Source organism: Ambystoma mexicanum, chromosome 1p, assembly GCF_040938575.1.
Source record: "Ambystoma mexicanum isolate Mex_15411 chromosome 1p, UKY_AmexF1_1, whole genome shotgun sequence".
Classification (NCBI taxonomy): Eukaryota; Metazoa; Chordata; class Amphibia; order Caudata; family Ambystomatidae; genus Ambystoma; species Ambystoma mexicanum.
In genome coordinates, this window is record NC_090921.1 from 1,040,620,182 (window position 1) to 1,040,637,136 (window position 16,955).

Consider the following 16,955-nt stretch of genomic DNA (forward strand, 5'->3'; position numbering starts at 1 on the left):
TCACTTTTTGGAGTGGCAGGGATTATCGTCTGCCTACCTACACTGTTTGCATACTGCTTCTAAATTTGTAAGTGCTTGTGGGGATATGAGGGGTTTTGTATTTGGCTTCACTGGTGCTTTTAAGTGAATCTGCACCTTCAGGAGCTTCACAAAATGTTGCTGTGGGTCCAAAGAAGCGAGTCTGGATCTGTAAACCCTGTGTATGCGTATAAATTGGCAGCGTAGACATTCAGAAGCTTGGGGCACCCAAAGGGAGGGTCCTGAGGAGATCAGTGTAGCAGTCCCAGGACAAAGGGACTGGCACCTTGCCACAGCATGCCTTATCAATTTTCAGGTGCTGCTGGTGTGAGTTGAGCATTAGTTGTTGAAATTATTTTTTTCTTGAGCTCTATGATATTGTTTGTCTGTTTGATCCAATTGAAATATGGGTGCAGATGTATCCTTAGAGAGAGAGTAAATAAGATGCAGGGAAAGATCCCATTTCTGCTCTTTCAGAGGCTGCGTTAATGAATCACTTATGAAAGGGGCGTTGGGTCTCGTCCTCAAAGCAAATGTGCAGCATCCCTCCAATGGTAATCGTGGGCAAAGACCTACCGGAAACATTGATATGATAGTTCAGTAGGCAGAATTGCCCGTGTTGCATTGGTGGAATTGATCTGTGTTTAACCACCAAATCCTTCTAGTACTAAATCATCCTTTCATTCTTCCTTCGTAGGTAAAGCAGAGACTACAGAGTTGGGCAAAAACAAAACAAAATATGTTTTGCCTATTTTTAATTCTTTTCTCCATAAAAATGGCATTATACTTTTACAGTTTCCATACTGGGTCTCATTTTATTGTCCATCAAGTCAAGCGGGCTTATATAGATTGGCTTAAATTTAATAGAACTGTGTTCTCATATAATTTATATTGTTGCACAGTTCTCCAATACTTTGAGATTAGGAGTTTTTGCAATATATGAAAGTTTTAAATAAATGATAACTGGGGCGTTTAGCAAGGTTGAAAATAAATCTTTCTTTCTCAAAGCAAGGGCTTTAGTGCTACAGTTAGCAAGGGGTGAGTATTAGAACACCCACCATTGTGTATGGCCTCAACCATCAGACAGTAATCCAAGTCCCAACATGTGGCCCCATCTCTTCAACAGGCTGGTTTTACACTATAGTCTTGCATGTCACACTCCCATCCAGTGATTGTCGCAAGGGGTAAAAGGCTTGTTTTGAAAGAGAAATTTGGCTGAATAGACTTGTGGCTTAGTTGTTTGTGGCTATTCCGGTGCCTAGCAGTGCATGATATGCTGCACTCGGTACCCATCGGTAAGGCATTCAGTGGAAAGTAAAACCTGAGACACGTCCCGCCTTAACCGTGTTATGATGTGTCACTGTAGTCCATCATACATGATAAAGCATGCCGCCTCCCTTTCAGTGCATGAACCAATGATTGTGCCCAGGTTTTCAAACCAAGCCACGCATGTTCTAGCTACATGAGATCAGCCTTCACATGCTGGCAGAGACACAGCAGAACCAAGCAGGAAGGAAGCATAGTGAAAGGGAGGTGGTAGGGCAAAAACACGTAACAGGAGGTTAGGAAGAACAAAAACAAGTTCAATTAACAAACATGTGTACCTGTTAGCCGAGATGCAATCAGGTCTTTCTTCGCTTCCACCACAATTTCCGGGAGCTTCGAGATAGGGACGCACACATCCGTCGAGTAACCCTACAAAAAACAATTGAAAACATCCGATTCAAGGATTCTGTTTGGGATGAATGATTTGTGTGAGGCATGACAATGAAGAGTGAAGTGAGGTGTTATTCATCATAAATATGATACAAAGATTGAAAATGAGGTAATTGGCATGAAAATTACTTTTTTGGGTGTTTGAATAGAAGGTCTGGGAGTACGAACAGAGATTCCAGATGTCCAACTGATTCTGGGATGTAAACAGTAATTCCGTGTTTGGGAATAATGCTTCTAGGTGTAGAAATGACAGTTCAAGGTGTAAGAGAGATGATTCTAGATTTGGAAATGGTAAAAGGTGTGTCAATGGTTCCAGGTGTGGACATGACCATTTCGGGGTACGCAAAAAGAAATCTAGGCACAGAGAAGTCAACTATGAAGAATGATTTTAGTACAGACATGAACCCTGAGTAAAAACAACTAACGACCTGAATACATTAGCATACAAGCAAGCACTATAGAATGACCTTGGAAAATACAGGGGGACACTGGGTAGTACTACTGCCATTTTGTCACAGGCCCTTAGATAGAACTGGTTTCTGTGCGAGGGCTACTACCATCCAAAAGTGCACTTACCCTGGCACTTGCCACCAGCTGGCCGCACTTTTTATTATTTATTATGTTTATTTATTTTACTGTGTATCCTATGTACTGCAATGCCCCCCCACACATTTCCTCCTCCCCCTGTCCCCTGCACTTGCACCATCTCAATGCCACCTGGCCTAGTAAGATCGCTGTCTCGCTTCCCTCTGTTCCCGCTCCCTTGCCTCATCGCGCCTTGAAACACTTGTGTATAGGCGCGTTATAAATGCCAAATCATATATCATTCTTGTTCCCTTTTCCTTCAGAAGTAGCTGAATGATCAAAGCACTGACACAAGGTCACTCTCTCAGGAATAAGGAATGATACATTTACAAAAGCTAATTAATAAAATGCATGGTAAGCACCAGACATCAAAATGGGTTTGGTGACAATAGAATTACTTCATGAGGGTTCATATCTCTCACCTCTGGGGCACTGCATGCTAATGGTCGGAAAAAAAAGAAATTCTATTATCCACCAATCATGTTCCTGGGAAATAGACAGAAGTGTTCAAATCTCCAACCTCATGAGAGGGGAATTTATACAAACCTGAGTGAGTGAATTAGGAGAAAAGGAGAACACCAGCGCCTTAGACTTTAGTTGTACATGCTGGTAAAAATGATGGAGAGAAAGCTTACTGGCAGGACCAGGCAAGCATGCTGGCAATACCAGTGGCAAAAACAGCCAGACTGGTGAGGGAGACCCAAGCGAAGAGAAAACCATCATGGTGCTCAACAGAGAACTTAGCCCCTTGTCCAGGTAAAGCTGGAGCCAACTGTCAGCCAAAAATCTTTAGCCATAAGAATGGTGAAGCAGGGGAAGGTTTTTATTCAAACAGCCAGCCTGAGAAACTAGAGAAGACGCCCTGGCACCAGACCTCAGAACTAACCATGTCTACCAAGGAGCGTGTGGGTTGCACTCCAGCCGAAACAGATGACACACAAAGGCAGAGGAAGGGTCCCTCTTACCAGAAAGAAAGAGTAGAGACTGGATCAGATCTCTGTCGCTAGTGGCTTTACCGACAACAAACGTGCCAGTTTGCAGTAGACTTGCCATGGCAGGATAGGCATCTAAAGTAACATCATAGTATCTGTAGTCTCCCAGTAACTATGATCATCTAGATAGGGAACATCCACCAGATTAATTGGACACTCAATGGTTTATGTAAAAATGCCAGTACATTCAGGTAACATATTGCATTAGCTTTATTTTTTCCAAAGTTCCCATTTTGCAGTGTCCTTCAAGATTTCCAAGATCTTTAATGAATGAAATAAAGCACTATACAGAAAAGATGTGTCCGCTTGGATGTAGTTGTGGTCAACGAGCTCTGCGCTATGAACAACTGTGCGAGGGTTACCACCAACGCATACTGTGTGAGAGTGCAGGTTTTGGAGCCATGAGGGTTTGGCCTCTGAAATTCATTAACTAGGTGAGCATAAGGGAACATGAAACTGCAGCGCACTTTCCCAATATATCCACCAACTTCTGCACTTTATCCTAAGTGATATATTCTCAAGTGGAATTTCTTTGCAGGAAAGCAGACTCCCGAAGATTTATCCTTTTTATACTCTTTGCTACTCCTTCTGGACAACAAGCTCTTGCATGTATTTCATGGAATCATGGTATCACTACATATTATCCTCACCGAAAATATCGCCGTATATATGGTCGTCTGGAACGGCCAAAGGTGATCTTTTTTGGGGGGATATGTTTTGGGGTTTTTTGGAGCAGGGGAGGCGCAAGTGTCCCCCGCTCCTTTAAAAATAATGCAGGGGTTGCGGCGATGTCCCCTGCAGGTTCCATGCCTTGATAACGCTGCAAAAATATGGCAATATTTTTGTACGCCGATATTTTTGCGGGGATATTAACACATGGAACCGGAATGATTACCTAATTTTTCTCCTGACGATGATTTGTTTAAGAGTTTTAAAGCTTGCCTCCTTTCCCCAATTGTAAACGTCTACAACACAAACCAAGGTTCACGCACCCACAACATGTGAATATACATCTGATGGCAGGCGTGGTCTGTTGCAGGATGCCTTAGTTTTGGGGATGTTAATTTTTCAAACTCGCTTCTTTGCAACCAAGCGGTCTACTCTGGTAAACTTCAAGGCCGTCGAGGGTGGGGGAGACATAGGTGGGCCAAGGGGGGTGGTTGTCCCAGGGCTCGCACTTTGAAGACTATGTGAAGTGAGGATTTGTTTTCTTTTGTTTTGCTAAACATGCTGAATTTGTGCTCCCAACCACTCATTTGTCGGTTTTGTTTAATGCAAGGCAATTCTCACCTCATGAACATCACACTGGGCAGCCACATTTCATGGGGTAAAGCTGAAAGTGCCAACAGATGCCTGCAGTCATGCAACCTGGGAGCATGTGTCTACATGAGGGGCCTCCTTTTCTTACAAAAATCAATCAGTACATTCTCAGTATTGAAATCTAGAAGTATGCATGGTTTCATTAAATGTGTCAATTTATCAAATCTTAATTCACAGCAGGCGTCCCTTGTTTTGGAGATTCCAATTTGTAAAAGAGTAACGCAGATTCTTTTTGAATGTTACAATCCAGCTATTTCACTGCATTAACCTTTGAGGATATAACCACAACAGGGAATTAATTTCTCCTCTAAAATTGATCCATGCTTCTTTTGCTTAACATAGTTCTATAACCTTATATATCGTCAAATTCACTGATGAGCACCAGCTGTTTCACAGAACAGAAAACCAAATGATAGGCTACAATGCTTGGTAGGTGGGGAGATTCCATGTTAGATGGGTCTCCGAAAGACAACACATGTCTATGAAAAATACATTGCTCCCTGTCTCCAAGTTCAAAAATCAAAGTTATGCCTCAAGACATCTATGTCCCTCTGGCAGAAACTCTGTGTGTGTAAAGCGCTTTGCTAAACAGAGAGCAGGAGGGCGGTCGCTTTCCTCTGCTGGCTCCGTACTATGGAACTGCCTCCCCCTCCTTCTGCGCCTTGAGCAGGACTATCTTAAATTCCAGAAGATCCTCAAAACTTTCCTCTTTACCATCTCCTTCCCATCTTCTCTACTCTGCTAATCTCACAGTTAATGGGATTGGTGTCTTTGGCCCTTATGCATCCTCGGGGCCCCTGAACTCCCACACCCACTCGCCCAGCTTCTGTCTATTCAGCACTTGCCATGGCACTACCTCTGCCTTGGAGGCTCGCACTTACACCCAACACAGCTCCAGGCCGTGTAGCACTTAGCACACCATGCACTTCATCTGTTGCTCATTCACAAGCACAGAGACTCCAGCACCTACCCCCTCTGCCCTCTTCCTTGCTGCACTTGCACGTTCTGAATACTCACACGGCATAGTAGTTTTGCCCCTTTTTCCTTTCCCCGCCTCTGTTGTATATTCAATATGTATCACTCCCTTGTTCACTCTCTTTGCCCTGTGGGCGCTTTGAAACAGTATGTACTTGCTGTATAAGTGCCTAACAAGCGAAAAATTAATACATGAATAAATACATGCCAATCATGTTTAATTGCACCATAAACATTTGGGTGGCAGGTTTTGTATGTTTGCTTGATATGACATTCATATTTGTATGAGATTTGATTGGATGCTTGAGATCTGTGTCAAACTGCTGAAGGCGCAGCTGCATAGTTTGGAAACTGGAAAGCTGGATTCCCTACATTACCAAACGTATGTGATCCTGGTGAAATCACCTTTGCCCTGTGTGCCCCAGGCCACAAGTGTCCAACTGGAAGTGTATACAACTATGATCACCTTAAAAAGTGACAGCAATACTGAACCGCCAATAATTTTGACTATCATCTATACACAACTATCTCACTTCCCTCTGGTGTCATTTCTTAGGTTTCTACCATAAAGCGTCCTGTGGCGGGTACCTACACCATGCATGTTTATTTCCACAGAATGTTGTTTGAGAGGCCTTTTCTCCCCATATTCCTAGATGGCAACACAGACTACACAAAAGCTTTTTTTTTGTAGTTCTATGGGCCTCATTACGACCCTGGCGCTAATGGGTTAACGGCGCCGTAAAAGGATGCAGCGCCGTTAACCCATTAGCGCCTGATTACGAGGTCCCTTTGTGGGACCCGAACTTAACGGCTGGTATACACCAGCCGTTAAAGTAGGGACCCGCAAAGGGACCTTGGTGCTAAGTACGGTACCGCAATTTGCGGTACCGTACTTAGCGCCTTCCCCATTCCCATTGAGCCCTATGGGGCAAAAATGGGAATGGGGAAGGGCCATGGAGGAAGGGGGAATGACCGCCCCGCCAACCTTGTAATGGGGTGGTAATTCCTCCTTTCTCCATGGCGGAGTCGGTAAGTTACCGGCATGGACCATGGTGCTATTAGCAGCATGGTTTTCCGCCTGGGTCGTAATGAGGCCCTATGTCATTCCATCGCCATGGTTTATTTCACTGAGTTTTTGCTGTCTATATTTGGCTGAAAAAACTCAAATTTCTTTTTTTTTTACTTTGGGGGATTCCCCCAATCCCCATTTCCCAGTTTTTGACTACCAATTCCCCACACCCCCACCCCTTTTATCCCTTTAGCGCCCACCCATATTTTTCAATGAGTTTTTTCAGCCACAAATCGGTGCAAAAAAAAACTAAGCGAAAGAAAACCCTGGCGATGAATGAACGTCGTACCATTTTTTATGAGAATCATTTTTATTTAGCAATACAACCTTCAATGCCATATGTGAGGAGTTTGCCAAGAACACTGGGCAATTCTGAAGACGCTTGCTATCCATAGTCTGCATCTTTTAATCACATTAAATCAATGTTTTTATAGAACACCAAAAGAATATGCCAAAGGAAGGCAGCATCAGGGTGCTGAAGAGTCCAATATGGTGATTTCTTTAGTTGGCATTGGGGATATTTGTGTCCAAATGAGAGAGATGTCTTCCCCTAAGGCAAGCAGGGGGGGGGGGGGTACAGATGATAATTGGGATGGACAAAGTGAAGGAGGATGCCTCAGAAATGGACCCTTAAGTGGAAAAAGAAGCATCTGTCCTCTCTAAATAAGGGCGCTGTGTGTGCTTGGCAGAGGTGCATGGCACCGCTTCTAGATCGGAAGGGCGAATGGTACCTGATAGTGACATACTCATGGCTCTCGAGTGAACCGCTATTTGAGGCACTGGTGCGCATTTTACCTTTATGGAAATTAGGGCAGACCAATTATAAATGTATATTTTTTTCCCGGGATAAATATTTTCGTCATGTTGGTTTTTGCCATCTTCTACACTGCTATGGCGACACATAGTGGACTGCAATGCTGCTTAGGAACTGGTTATTGGTGTTTAATGGTCTTAATTGACATTCCTATGCAAATAGTAGCCATCACTTGACTGCGGATTGAAGAAGGTTTTTAACGTTTTTTTAAAGGGAAGCAGAGTTTCTGTGGGCCTCATCAGGAGTTGGGGTAAACACTCTGGAAAAATGCCAATTTTCGACGCAGTTAAAGCCGCTGGTATTACCACGCGGTAATTGCGCCCAAAATTCCCCCATTGGACTCCAATGGGGAATGGAGAGTAACGTTTAGCGCCAAACCCGTGATCCAGCAGTAATACCGCCCAACTCGTGATGAGGTCCCGTGTCTGAGGACTGAAGGTATCTGTATGAAATACAGAGAAAAAAAAACAAAAAGGAAGAAAATGCCAAATACGGCATTAAAAAGAAAAAGAATCCCAAAAATGTCGATCAAAGGAAGCAGGGGTTTCCCCGACTCCCCTTGATCAACATTCCGGGACTTCAGGGGTTGCAGGGATGTCCCCCTCTTCCATAAAAAGGAAAGCGGGGGATAAGGAAAGGAGAGGACCCTGCTACACCGGCTCCAATCCAAGTGCGTGAAGGAAACCAGCATCGCAGAGGGATGGCAGAGGCGGCTGTGTGCCACCAGAAGGTGAGTAAGAGGGTGGGGTGAGCGGGTTGTCGTAAATGTCAGCAGGAGACAAAACAGAAAGTTATTTTCGTTCAAATAACTTTCTTTTTTTTCTCCCTCTGACATTTTGTTTTGGACATCCAGGACTGAACACCCCACTTAGAAAGGACTGGGATGAGGAAAAGGGACAAGGGAGTAATGATCTCAGTGTCATAGGAATGAAAGGGCCATGTGCCCAAAAGGTTGCTTGCTGCAGTGACTGGGAGGAAGACGAGTACAGGCAGGAAAATAGTGGCAGCAGGTCAGAAATTTCTCTCACAATTAAGATGCATCATTTGAAACCAAAAGTACTAGCTTTCGTAAAAATCTAAAAACATTTTTTTTAAATGTGGAAACCCCTAAAAAAGTAATTAACGTAGTATGCTGAGCTCTGGTCCAAATGCTTTAAGAATGTCAATCCGGCAGACCGTGAAAATCAAATTTCAAAATGTTGTATTCTCAAACCGTTTCACAGTTCCAGGAGCACTTAATCATTTGAAAAAAAATTCACACATATCTTCTGATACAACGCAGGTGTTTTCTCTGCAGCCAGACATTCTACATTGGGAGAAACCAGAAGGTGTGTCACCCACTAGTCGCAGGGGATCTGTCATCCCGGCGGCCAGGACACGGCCATCGCTTTTGGATCCAGTTCCTGGGGGTGGACAAGTGCGGGAGGATTATCTTGCTGAGAGGTCTTCGGGGCTTGGGAGTGGGACACCGGATGGTGAGACGTGGAATCCCCTTCCCTGTAACACCTTTACCGCCATCCTACCAGGTTGGCTATTTAGGAACTCTACTCCTCCCCTTTTACCTTTTACAACACACTTTCTCACAGACAGCCAGCTAACACCGGAGCCGTATACCTGAAGTGTCCCAATACAATGGTCAGGCAATTACTGACCATCACACACACCTGACTTCATTTAGTTTCCTCACACGGATAAAATGCGGAGCACGAGAGCACCCTCTGAGCAAGGCAGAGCACACAAGGAAATAGCAGTTTCGGAACGGCAGCTGAACTTGCGAAGAAAGACGGCAAAACAGAAGGGGATCGCAAGGAGGGAAATTACCTCAACCTTTTCGACAAGGAACCATTACTTTTCAGAACCCTCGAAAATAGAAACCGTAAAACCAGGAAACCAGGTTGAAGAATCCTGCATTGTGTGTTAGAGATACCTGGGCCACCCTGCATCAATCGTCAAGGCGGGAGAAGTAGCACGAGCTGCCGTACTACCGACCGTGGCTCCAAGAACAAAGCAGCATCAGTGAAACCAACACATCCGGTGAGTTGGGGAGACCAATACAAGACTGTTCTGTGTTGAAGCCAAGGTTGCAAGCAGCCAGACTGTATGGAGAGCGCTGGAACGAACATTGTTTGAAACGCGTGTCATAACAGCCGCCAGTAAAGTTGAACTGCTGATGAGTGATTGAACTTTGAAACCAAGATACAATACCTTTGACAGAGTGGTCCGGCACCGCGTGTGTGCTCAATCGAAAGTCTCTGTAAGGTATCCACCTAAGAAGTGGAAACAGTGAAACAGTTGTAAAGAATTGTGAATCGAAGTGGTCCTGCAACGGGTCCAGCAAAAATCCCATGCACAGTCAATAGTCTTCAATGTTGATACAGTAAAGAAGGTTTGTGTTAAAATTGATAAATTGGTCTTAGCCCGGCAGAGGAAGATTAATTGAAGATTATGTGTTAAAGAGGGTCTGAGTCCAGCAGAGGGCAGCCCTGGATGAATAGTGAACCACCCGAGAAATTTGATACGTGAAAGTCCTGAGGACATTGTGTTAAAGTGGGTCTGAGCCCGGCAGAGGGGGACCCAAGGTGAGCAGAAAATCACCCGAGAATTTGTATATGTGAAGAAAGGAACTTTGATGTTTGTTTTGTTACATCAGGCCCTCTGAAATAAGTGACTTTGAATGGCAAAGAGACTTTGGCACAGAAGGCCATGATATGGAAGTTTCGAAATGCATCCTCGTGTTAGAGAAGCCAGAGACTGTGCTAAGCTTGAGTGTGCTGCCTTGTCTCGTGCTGAAAACATGGGGAAGGGAAGCCAACGGCTTGAATATCATGGCATATCATTTCTTGAACACTTTTTCTTTTGCATAACATTGTTTCCCACACTATTTATATTTAGAAGTAAGGGTTGGCAATAGGTTTATTAGTATAGGCCCTTTTATTTTGACAGACTCTACTAGGACTGCGTTATTATTTGATGGTCGTAGCTTGCTCCCATCTTTAGATTTAGGATTAGATTGTTTTTTTTGTCAAAACCAATTTAAGTTCAATAAACACCCTTGAACTGTGATCACTTGTGTCTGTCTTACTGTTTGATACCACGCCTCCCTTACAATATGTAGCAAATCATCCGGGGCCCAAATGTTAAAATTCTGATAATAAATAAGAGGCATTGGAAGAAAGAAATAATGAGCTAATTATGGGACACAATGAAGAAGTCTGATGAAAAAGAGACGGAATGCACAGAAAACACACGCAAAAGTCCTCACCCCAAAAACCTCCAAGCGGAATAAAAACTGTGCCGATTTTGCTAAATTGTATCATCAAATACTGCACGCGACACATACATATGGCTGCAGGAATACCAAGACATGTAACACTAAAAACACACAGGCAAATATGTAGTGACTGTAGCCCCTGTTTCCCTGCCCCAGTCCAGGGACGGTCACCATGAGGACCCACCAACCCAACCTACTAGGCCAGGTGGATAGGGAGGCGGCGGTGCACCTGAAAAATAAAGTCAATGTTAAACAGGAGATGGGCTATGCCCTGAGTTCTTACCTTGCGCTTTCAATAGACAGACACAGACACCAAGGTGGAATTTTTAGGGATCCCACCAGGGACCCTTCATTACTTATAAAAACAGTTACACTTGCATTATTACACATTCCTACCCTTCTTAACTATTCACACCTAAATTCGTCCTTGCAATAGTTCTTTCTAAAGGAATCTGCCCCGTTAGCACACCGTTCCTTAGTAGGAGTCACAGGGTGAGACTGTCTGTTCATCAGATGGAACATACCTCTAACCTACATCTGGTACCACTTACTGAAGAGACCCAATAGGACTCCTCTGGCAGGCTGCCACTTTCCTTACCTGCCTCATGCCAGGGTCCTAACGCCCTCTATTCTTTCCACCTCCTTAGCTACTTAACACAATAAACATTTCCCTACTTAACAAATCCCCCTACTTAACATTCCCACCCACTAACTACAACTATACACTAAACATTATTACAACTATAAACGTGCACTTAAAAATACATCTATACAAATACATACAGCAAACAATGAGATAACTAATATATAATGCATTATTTTACACAGGGGTGACTGCTGCAGTCAGCCACCCCCTTTTCAGTACTTTTATGGTGCTGTCTGGTGATCTGCCAGCCGGCTGTTCCCCACCGTCTGATCATCCTGCAATGCCTCCTCCATCACGTTGTGGCACCATACCTCACTGCGATTGCCTCGCACTCCCAAATCTCTTCTTCACAGGCGGACCCCATGCCCGGTTCCGTGGCACACCAAGTGCTCTTTGGCAGGTGCCATGGCCTGAGAGGTTGCCCGATGTCACTGCTGTATCCCGCGCCCACTCTTTCTTTTGGTCGTCCCCACACCATGGGGTGCCGCCTAAGAACACAGTGCCATTTTAGCTTCAGGCAACATCCCCATTGCTATAAAGAACAGTGCCGTTATCAACTGCTACGCCCTGGCACCATCTTTGCTCTAGGCAGCATCCCTGTTTCTATGGGGCTGCCACCTTTATTGACCGATGCAGCACACTCACAGCCCTGCCCCATCTCCTCTCAGCGTCTGAGGGATGCAGGGTGTGAGCTGCTGATCTTCACCCAAACTGCTCTGCCGTGGCAGCCCAGGACTTTTCTTCACCCAGGCTGTCGACAGGGCAGCCCAGAACCTCACTGGCCTCTCGCTTTACCCAGGCTGCCCGGCACTTTCTTTTACTGCTGCACCCCAGGGCAGCGTGAACTTCACTGCTCCTTCACCTCCCCGGCCGCCTGGCATACACGGCCAAGGAGGACTTCTCTGCAGGGCCTGACTGGCGGGCCAAGGCCAGGTTGTCCGATTCGAGCTGCACCACACATGCAGCTCAGACTGGGCAGCTCTTGATTCTTTGCATGGGCAGCACAGCTCTCAGGTCCTTTAACGATGGGCTTGTCCAGTCTGGACCATAGGACTGGAAGTTTTAAATACTTTAAAGTATCCAGTTATGCTACATTTATGGTTAAATGTTACGCCATTGTTTAAAGAGATGTCTAGAGCCACCACACTACTACTAAAAGACAATCAAGACTTGAAGGCGCACAACAAGGTCTACCAATTTAATCTTAAAAGAAAGTCTTCTTACAATGGGGCGTTGTTTGGGGACCTATGCTTCAAGTGGGCGGTCAAGGGCCTCACTTACCTTGCAATCAAGATAACATTGGACACCAAGGTATTCTACAGGATAACATACAACTAGTCATAGAAACATGTAATATGGGCTACAAACAGTGGAACAAACTGCTTCTTACATTGTGGGCCAAGATCCAGACTATCAAGAGGAACCTCACGATGAGCCTCTGCCCTAGGGTCATGTTGGGTGGTGCTTACCCTTTTCCGGAGGCTGCTCATAGGTATTCAAAACGTTCTTGCGGGACAGAATTAAAGTAAGGGAGGAGGGGCTATACAGATCCTTCCAAGAAGCATGTTGGATTTGTATTTATTACTTTATTAGGAGCTTTGGCCAAAGCACAGAATAAAAAGAGTCAGTACAAATTCAAATGAGTAATAATCATGTAGTAAGCATGAAAACCAAAAGTGAGAAAAACGAAGACATATTGTCAAGTAAATGGGTTTTGAGTGGCGTGCGAAAAAGAGAATAGGTGGCGATAGACCAGATGTGGAGAGCAAGCGAGTTCCAGAGCTTGGGGGCTAAGAGCGAGAGAAAGCCAGATTGGGTGCATGGTGGCCTAGGAATAGTTAACAAAAAGGGAGATTGAGATTGAAGGGAACGCAAAGGGGCATACAAAGAAACAAGAAATGCTGCTCTGGCTACCTGTGCTGTTCCCGAATCATGGACTAAGACCGTGATTGTGCCAGTCTTCAAGAAGGGGGTTAGGGCTATACCTTCCAATTATCGCCCTCTCTCACTTCTGGATGCAGTTAGAAAGGTGTTTGCTAATGTTTTTTTTTTTTAAGTGCCTGTCAGCCTGGCTGGAGGGTGCGAGTCCACTGCATCATCTGCACCCAGGATTTCAAGTTGTGTTAAGTACAATCAACCAAAGTTTTAGGCTTCTCCTACTTATTCAGTATTCTACATTAGTAAAAAAGGTCAAGCTGTATGCTGTGTTTGTGGACTTTAAAGTTCGCGTTCGACAGTGTATCGAGACGGAAGCAATGGGGGGTCCTTCGGGCAATGAACATGCCTGAATCCATATTAAATCCGATTCAGCTCTTTTACAGCAACATCACTGCAGTTTTTCGATGGAGTTTGACAGGGGATGTTACAGAGCCAATAACGGTGGCGAGATGCGTTTGCAAGGGATATGTCCTGGCAACCTCTTGTTTTGTATTTATATTAACCTCTTATCAAGGATTTGTTTGATATTGGCTGAGACCTACCGCGATTGAGTGCAGATAAAATACCTGCTCTCTTTTTCGCTGACGATGCTGTGCTCCTATCAATGACCCCTATAGCGCAGTGTTTGGCCTTGACCAGTTTTGCTGCAAAGTGTGATGACTTGGGTCTATCCAAGTAAAACAAAGGCTGTTGTATTTAGCCATGGGAATTTCCAACCCACGCCTTTGCATATTATTGTGGGAGAGTCTGAGTTCGAGCAAGTCTCCTGATACGACTATTTGGGAATAAGATTTTTCAAGCAACGCTAGCTGGTCAAAGCAACTTTTGAAGGCCAAATCTAACCTGAAAAGAACCAGTGGTGACGTTAGAAAGTTTTTATTTTCAACATGGTGAGGGACCACTTAAGCCTGCAATTTTGGCCTATCGGGCGCAGGCCAAACCTGCCACCATCTATGGTGCTGAGCTATGGGGGTATGTGAACAATATGACCCTGACTAACAGAAAATAGGTTTCTTAAAAACACATTGTCACTCTGGCAGAGAACGCCCACAGCAGCAGTCTGTTTAGAATGTGATATGATTCCTTTTGGCGACGAGGCTGGAAGGCGGGCAGTTGTTTATTGGCTGATGGTATGGCGATACACAGAGCTTGTGAGATACAGGGAAGCACTCAAGTCAGTGAAGTCCATGGGGGGGTGGTTAATCCATCCCTTGGATCGCACATGTTAAAAAATGGCTGCTGGAACTTGGCTTGAGCGCCTCCTGGGATGATCCCACAGCTATCCCAAACAATGCAAAAGAAATAGTACTATTTTTTGCTAATTGCTAATTGGCCTATAGGAGAGACAGACTGTTGGTATTGTGTGGGGTGCTTACTGGTGGGAGTGATTACATAAGCTGTAAGATCGTGTTTGCATTTGTATTGTATTGTTTATTTATAGAGCGCACCGGGCCGTCAGGCATCTGGGCGCTTACAAGAATTTGGTTACAGTACAGAGAAGTAAAAGATGTAGGATAAGAATAATATACAAAATGAAGTAATATACATGAAAAAGGGAATACAGATATAATTTACAATTTTACAACAAGGTATGAATATATAGAGTAGGTACAGTAATATACATTCATACAGGTCATGGAGGAAGGTGTCATACGTCACAGGAGTGCAGCCATCATTTGACGCTGGATTTGAATGAGTGAGGGGAAGATGAAGCTCTTAGGGTATCCGGTATGGAATTCCAAAGTTGTGCTACCAATACTGGACAGCTAGAGCTTCCCGTCTTTATAAGTTTAAAGTTAGGGATTCTGATACTATTGTAGTGTGCCTTTTTAATAGGACGTTCAGAAGTATGTTTAATGAATCTCTCCGTCAGGTATATAGGTGCTTTGTTGTTGAGGCATTTATATGTCAGATTTAGTGTTTTTAGCTTAATTCATTCTTTAATAGATAGCCAATTAGTAGATCGTCTTTGGTCAGAAATCTGCTGACCTTTGGGGATGCCTAGAGTAGTTCTCAAGGCATTGTTTTGGAGGGTTTGGAGTTTGTTGGTATTGTATTTACTGGTACCTAAGTAGAGTGCATTACAGTAATCCAATTTGGATAGAATCAGTGCCTGTGCAATCGTGGTACAGCTTTGGTGGTCAGAAATGGTTTACATGTGTAAATTAATTTGCACGTGTAGCTGGTTGCAGAGGCTGTGGCGTTTATTTGTTAAGGTTGAGGGCGGAGTCTAAGTAGAAACCTAGGATTTTTACTTCTTTGGCGACTTAATCTTAATGTTATCAATAGTTATAGATTTGTAGAGGTGAGGGAGTTTGTTCAAGCTAGTGGTGGACCCAATGAAAAGGAGTTAGGTCTTTTTGTCATTAAGACATAGGCTGTGAGTGGCCATCCAAGTTTGTATGATTTCATACATTTTGTTTATAAGAGCTACATCATTCTCGTAGTCTACCTGGATAGCGATAAGGATCTGGGTGTCGTCGGCATAATTAGTATATGAGACACCCAGACTATCCAGTATAACAAAGAGCGTCTTTGTAAATATATTATACAAAGTGGGGGAGACACATGATCCCTGTGGTACACTGCAGGTGATCGGTACAGGGTCGGCTGATGAGGAGGGCGAAAAGACTCTTATAGTTCTGTTGTCTAAGAAAGAGTTTATCCAAGCAGTAGCTTCTTTGGATAAGTTGGCAGCTGATTGGAGGTAATTACATAACAGTTTATGGTCAACCAAATCAAAAGCGGCAGATAGATCTAGGAGAAGGAGAATGTATATTTCACCTTTGTCTTTTCGGTCATCCAATTGGTTTTTGAGATCGAGGGCAGTCTCGGTTCTGTGTCTGGGCCTGAAGCCGGATTGTCGGGTGCCTAAAAGGTTATTGAGCTCCAGATAGGATTGAATCTGGAGGTAGGCGGCTCTATCTAAAATTTTAAGGAGGAACGGTACTGTCGTAATAGGCCTGTAGTTGGTCGGGATGCTGGGATCCAAGTTAGGTTTATATTTAGGAGGGGTAGTACCCAAGCATCCTTGAGGTTGGTGGGGACGGAGCAGGATTTAAAGGACGAATTGATGAAGGTGTTGACGAAAGGAGCTAGGTCCTTAGCCACTTCTTAAATGATAGGTGCTGGACAGGTATCACCAAGACACCGGGAAGGTTTGAGTGAGGTGATGATGGTTTCAGTCTCAAAAGTTGATATTGACCTAAACTTAAATTGGTTACGTGGTTTAATTTGGTTGTTAGCAAGTTCTTGCAGGATGGCTTCTTGAGTGGCAAGAGGAATCTTGTGAAGGGTCGTGTTTTGGAGCATAGCAATTTTGTTACAAAGGGCGTTTTGTATATTCATTCATTACATTTTATCTTTAGTTCAGGAGTCGATAAGCGCAATTGGGGATTCTAATTCCCTGAGTATAGAGAAGATTACCCTAGAACTAGAGTTGGCTTTTTTGATTCTTTCATTGAATGTCTCTTTTTTAGTTAGTATGATTTCTTTTTTGTATCTGTCGGCAAGGGAGGCGAGAAGATTTTTATTCTGAGTCGATGGGTTCTTTTTACAGCTGTTCTTAGCCTGTCTTTTTTCTTTGCGCAGGGTTTTTAGGCTAGCGGTGA

General features: G+C 44.1%; 1 protein-coding gene across 1 annotated transcript in view; it reads right to left on the reverse strand.

Annotated features, from left to right (window-relative positions):
• The window catches only part of LDHD (lactate dehydrogenase D), a 320,897-nt gene that overhangs the window by 65,670 nt on the left and 238,272 nt on the right, over nt 1-16,955 (reverse strand). Inside the window, exon 9 of the mRNA XM_069604235.1 lies at nt 1,623-1,713. Within this exon, the coding sequence (XP_069460336.1) occupies nt 1,623-1,713 (91 nt within the window). The remainder of the gene's footprint in view (nt 1-1,622; nt 1,714-16,955) is intronic.